General features: G+C 45.4%; 1 protein-coding gene across 1 annotated transcript; it reads left to right on the top strand.

The window, feature by feature from the left end:
* Positions 1-1209: 1209 nt before the first annotated feature.
* On the top strand, positions 1210-3695 carry LOC119969481 (CCAAT/enhancer-binding protein beta-like). Its single transcript, XM_038803159.1, is given in 2 exon segments — positions 1210-2159; positions 2161-3695. Coding segments are annotated over 2 exon segments (903 nt in total). The 5' UTR covers positions 1210-1463; the 3' UTR covers positions 2368-3695.
* The last annotated feature ends 2634 nt before the right edge of the window (positions 3696-6329 follow it).

Below are 6329 nucleotides of genomic sequence, written 5' to 3'. Positions count from 1 at the left end.
ATTCTACCTCATCATCATCTCTCTCAATATCCAGCTCTACCTCACCACCATCATCTCTCTCAATATCCAGCTATACCTCACCATCAGTCTCCCTCAACATGCAGCTCTACCTCACCATCATCTCTCTCAACATCTAGCTCTACCTCACCATCATCATCTGCCTCAACATCTAGCTCTACATATCCACCATCTTGTCCTACCCATCCAGCGCCTGTTACTTTTCCAAATTCCAGTCCTAGATGAAATTACGTTTTCTGTAAACTTGGGAAGACCAAAGCCTTTGACTTAAAACTCCATTCGCCAGCTACCATTCCCGGATTGGCCACTGTCTCAGCTGAAACAGACTCTCTGCAATCTTGGTGTTCTATTGATCCCGAGTTGAGTTTCCGAATCCATAATCTGGCCAACATCACTTACTTCAATCTTTATAACATAACATTTCCTTATAACCCTTGCCCCCAGCTCATCTCCACCTTGCACCAACTCTGGCCTCCTGTGAATGCTGTGTATTTTTCACTTCCTTCATCCCAGCACCGGTAACCTTACCGTCAATTACTTCGAGCCTAAGCTCTGAAATTCCCTCATTGGAGCCTCTCTTTAAGGCCTGGCCTGTCACCTTTTCTCTGATAACGTTTGTGTGTGTGAAATATTTAACCCGGTTAAATGGGCTGCATAAGCACAAGTTGTTGATGATGATGCATTGTACAAGGAAGCATAGGTTTTGGGTGACCTCTTACATCTTGTGATCGTGCAATTTGACAGAATGTCGGTAGTTTTTAAGCACAGAATAAAGTTTCGTTTAAAAAAAACACATGCACATTATTGTGACAGCTGCCCGAATGTGGGGGGGGGGGGGGGGGGGGGAGGGGTGGGGGTCTCATAAGGTTCCAAATACTGCCCCATCCCACAAGATAACATACTTTCAAACAGTCACTTCCCTTCTCATCTGCAATTAACAGTGCGGGTTTATCGAGTGGCTTCAAGTTGTTTATGAGGTAGATCCACACTCCTCCCTAAGGGGTTTGATTCTAAAGGCGAAAAATAGTGGGCAGATATCAGGAATAATAATTATGTTAAACGGCGGCGCCACATCTCCTCCTCGATCTGGCGGAGAGGAGTGAGTGAGAGCGAAAAAAAAGTTGGAAGCGATGGCAGGGTGCCAGCTGACGTCAATGGCAGGAGCTATGTGGTTATAAATATAAGAACTGGGCGAGAGTTTGTAGCAGCTTCAAACCTCAGTACAGCCAGATTCCAGGCACACTGCATCTCAGCTCACCCACTGCAGAGTGCAAAGTTTAAGACAGTGCTTCTGACACAAGTGTCACCTGAGCGATCGAGAGGACCTGGCGGCTGAGCATTTGAGCCTTTGTTTTTTTTAATTATTTAAAACAAAAAGCCATTTTGCTTTACTTTTCGCGAAGGGTTGGTAACCCCTTCTTTCATCTGTTGCAACCACGGCTTTCATGCAAAGTCTGACCAGTTGGGACTCGCGTTGCGACTCGCCATGTTTCCCCGCGGCTCAGACCTACACTAGTTTGATGGAAGTGGGCAATTTCTACGAGCCGGACTGTTCCATGAACAAGCTGCACCGCGACCGTCCGATGACAGATCTCGGCATCGGGGACAACGAGAGCGCCATCGACTTCAGCCCTTACATCGACCCGGCCACCGCCTCGGCAGCAGGGGGCAACTTTGAGCTCAGCAGCGACCTCCTGGCGGATATCATGCTGTCGGAGGAGTACAAGAAGAAATCCCTGCCCGACTACAGCGCCTACTTGGCCATGATGCGCAGCTCGGCGGCCGGCGGCCGGCACCAGGGCAACATCCTGAGTTGCACGCCGCAGTTCCTGGAAACGCGGCTGGAGCCGGTGTTCGAGCAGAGCCCGGACGGCAAGAGGGTCAAGCAGGAGTCCCGGGAGGAGGACGGCGGCATGCCGGCCGCTCCCTCCTCCTCCTCATCGTACGTGAGGCCGGCGCTGCTGCAGTACCAGTGCGTGGCCAGCGGCAGCAACAGCAACCTGTCCACCGCCTCCTCGCTGTCCTCCTCCAGCCCGCCCGCCACCCCCAACTCGGCCGACTCCTGCCGGGCGGCGGGCGGCGGCAAGAGCAAGAGCAAGAAGCTGGTGGACAAGCACAGCGACGAGTACCGGATGAGGCGTGGAGAGGAACAACATCGCGGTGCGCAAGAGCCGGGACAAGGCCAAGCTGAGGAACGTGGAGACTCAGCACAAAGTGCTGGAACTGACCACCGAGAACGAGCGGCTGCAGAAGCGGGTGGAGCAGCTGAGCCGGGAGCTGGCAACTCTGAGAAACTTATTCAAACAACTCCCCGAGCACACCCTGCTCTCCGCCTCCAACAACTGCTGACACCCGGCCCGGCCGCCAGCTCCCAATATTTATGCATCTTTTTCTTTTTAAAGGACTCTTGCAACAACAACAACAGCTAAAAAAAGAAAGAGGCGATCAAAGGACTCTTTGTATATAGAGGATTCTCTCAATGTTTACAGCACATTGCAGTAACCGAGGTTTTATATATATATATCGTTTAGATGACCTTAACCTCTGCGTTTTGAAACTGCAGGGAGAGGGATGAATGATGCTTGTGGAAACCAGAATTGTGGGGTTTTATATATAAATGTATATAAAATGATGCCGTGCTTAACTGTGACTTTGTTCAGTCGAAACACATGACGCAACAGCGTGTAACTTGCCAAGTGTGAGATTCATTTGTAATTGTCAGATGACAGAAACTGTTTTCTACATCCCCCACCCTCCTCTTCCTGCTCCCAGAATGTTCTATTTCTATATTTCTTATGTATGTATAGGTTGGGGATCCTGCTCCTATCGAGACGCGTTACAGCATTACTGTAGACCTTTTGGATATTTTTGTTTTTAAATAAGTATTATTTTGACACAAAGAAGTGCTTGAACTGCCGTTTTTTAAATAACCTCTCGGGATGGCGCCGCCTGTCTCCCCCAAGAGACTGGTCGAGGCTGCTGCTGCTGTCAACTCGAGGTTCCCTTTTCCACCTTTTATACTGTCTGTCCCCTCTCGGTCTCTCTCTCTCCATTTTTATGAACTAGATATTTCGGACGTGGTTCGCTTCAGTGGCGGAGCAGCGATGTTTTCAGCAGCTTGTTTTTCTCTCGAATCGATGCTGAAAATGTTTTAATTTGAATTGCGTCACTCGCAGTGACTCAGCGTGTCAGTGTGTTGGAGAACATTTTATTCTGTTCGCTTCAACACTTGAATTGGGTACAAAGTTTTTGGGGGGGGGGGGGAGGGGGCGGGAAATGGTAGCTATTTACATTTTAGGAATATATGTTGATTGTTGACGAAAGCTTGCAGCATCCCTTTTTCCAACCAAGTTGCTGCCAGTTTGGCAAATGCCTAAACCTGGTTGAAGTAGGTCACTTCGAATGGATTGTAAAACAAAGAGGCCGTCAATGAAGATGTGTCGATTGTTAAGGCTCGACAAAGTTGCCTAAGTTATTAAGCGAATAGGACTTCACATGAGGGACCAGGTGCTCTGTTAATATTTCGTTGTACCATGACCAGGAAAAGGAATGCTTCAAATTTAAGTCAACTTTGATGTGGGTCAAAGAAATAGCAGAAATTATTTTATCAAATGAGCAATATTGTATTTATTTTTCTCTTTTAAAATGAATTAAAATCAGTTTTAGTGCAAAGCAAATATCTGCCTCGCTGCCTTTATTTATACGTTTATTTTTATTTTTAGGTTTTATGTTTGGGACCTAATGTTCAAAGTGGCCCGTGTCATTTTAAAACTCATGTTCCCATGCTCTGGGCCTCCCTGAGCTAATGAAGAGAAGATACATCAGATCAATGCAAGCAGAATTGTCTTTTGATGTTTCCTCAGTTGGAGATAGTGCCTCTTTAGATAGCTGCTGGGAGATCTATAGCTCACAGGGCTACATTCTACAGTACAGCATGCCAGTCTCTAATCTACAGTGCAGTACATTACTAGCATGTCCTAGCATAGTTGGTCAGCGCAGTTTACGCCCTGTCATACCATTCTGCAGCATACTGGCACTGCCTGTCTGGTCGTGCCATTCTGCAGCATACTCACACTTGCCTGTCCATTGCTATAATTCAGAATGCCAGCGTTCTATCCCATGACATTCTGTCCTATACTAATGCAGTGACTTACTCGTTGGTGCAGCAATCCATGCCCTCATCAGTGCATCAGAGTACTGATGGCTGGCTCGAGTGCAGTGCGTTCCCTGTCACTTAAAGTAGCATGAACTGGGTGCTCCTACTTTAGCACAGTGTATCAGTGCACTAACACATTGGTCTTTCAGTCTGCAATGTAGTGAACTTTAACACTATATCCTACTTTTAGTGCAGTGTGCCACAATATTAACCAAAGTCCTCCAAAGGTGCAGTTCAGTGTGCCAATGTACCCTGCTCTTTGCATTTTGCAATGCAACCGACATGCCCACTGCTTTGTACTTCAGCACAGTATTATAGTGAAACAAGTGTGGCATCTCCACATCATAGTGAAACAAGACCATGTCTCAGGCAGTAAAATGACACTCCTGCAGTGTTGTAATGTACTAGTGCTCAAACCCAAGTTCTTTATTCTGCATATTAACCAGCCCACATGTTCTCCCACATTGGACATGGTGCAAAGCACTGATTTTATGTCTTTTTTATTGTAGTTCCTTGGGTTTAAAGCACTTTGGGATGTCCTGAGTTGTGAAAAGCACCATATAAATGTCAGAATTTCAACACTTGACATTTGTTTTTATTATTTCATAAAAAATGGGCTTCACTAACTAGGCTTGCATTTTTATTGCCCATTCAAATTGCACTTAAGAAGGTGGGGTGAACTGCCTTCAGGTTTAGGTACACACACACTCTGTTAGGGAGGGGGTTCGAGGATTTTGATCCAGTGACATTAAAGGAATGACAATATATTTCCAAGTAAGGATGGCATGTGGCTTGGAGGCGTTCCCATAAATCTTGTCCTTCTAGGCGATAACGGATTTGCAAAGTGGTGTTGAAGGAGCCTTGGTGAGTTGCTGCTATGCATCTTGCTGCCACCATTGATTGTGGAGGGAATAGGTGTTAAAGGTGGTGCATGGATTGTCAATCAAGGGGGCTGTTTTGTCCTGCATGGTGTCAAGCTTCTTGAGTGTAGTTGAAGCTGCACTCATCCAGGTAAGTGGAGAGTATTGCATCACACTGTTTATGTAGATGGTGGACAGGATTTGGGAAGTCAAGAGAGGAGTTATTCTCTGGAGAATTCCTAGCCTCTGACCTGCTTTTATAGCTACAGTAGTTATATGGCTGGTTTAGTTCAATTTCTGGTCAATGGTAACCCCAGAATGTTGATACACCACGTGTGCACCAATACAATCTGTATGGTAGACACCTGCCTTAAAAATATTTAAGTCAACAATGCTGTTTAATGAATAATAATTCAAAATTTGCAATAAACCACACCACCCTCCCATTGCCATTATTACAAGTAAGGAATTATTAACAAAACATCTTTGCCCTACACGCCTTCTGTCAGAGAAATGATTGTGAAAGTGGAGAAAGCAGAAGAAGATTATTATCATTATCATGACTTTTGCTGTTTTTCTTCCCTCTTCGAGATCTCACAGATACCACAATATTTTAAATAGATTTTCTTTCACTGATGTTCTGATTCTTGGCACATTTTACTCATTGTTTTTACTGTTGGTGTATTGATATTGGAAACTGATATCCAAATTACTTTTACCCCAGGCTACAGCTGTTTAGCTAATATACATATATAAAAAAATCTCATACAGTTGGCTGCATTAAAATATTGTAAAGGATATCAGTTAATTTATTAGATGCTGAGGCTTATATTTAAGAAGAATGACAGTTGACAAAATACCAGGGCTGCAAACTCTGTATTATCTGTGCAAACAAAAAATCCGGTACAAAAATAATCTTCCCAGCCATCAAGACCATTCTAAAAGTGGATAGAAACTATCAGAATTATAGGAATTTACAATCATAGAATTTACAGTCCTGGGGCACTTGACCTATCAAATCTGCACCAGCTCTTGGAAAGAGCACCCTACTTCAGCCCACACCTCCACCCTGTCCCTGTAACCTAGTAACCCCACTTATCCGTTTTGGACACTAAGGGCAATTTAGGATCGCCAATCCACGAGAGGCTGGTTTAGCACAGGGCTTAATAGCTGGTTTTAAAGCAGACCATGGCAGGCCAGCAGCGAGGGTTCAATTCCCGTACCAGCCTCCCGAACAGGCGCCAAAATGTGGTGACTAGGGGCTTTTCACAGTAACTTCATTTGAAGCCTACTTG

The sequence above is a fragment of the Scyliorhinus canicula genome, chromosome 7, assembly GCF_902713615.1.
Source record: "Scyliorhinus canicula chromosome 7, sScyCan1.1, whole genome shotgun sequence".
Taxonomy (NCBI): Eukaryota; Metazoa; Chordata; class Chondrichthyes; order Carcharhiniformes; family Scyliorhinidae; genus Scyliorhinus; species Scyliorhinus canicula.
This window is presented reverse-complemented; position numbering and strand designations above follow the sequence as displayed.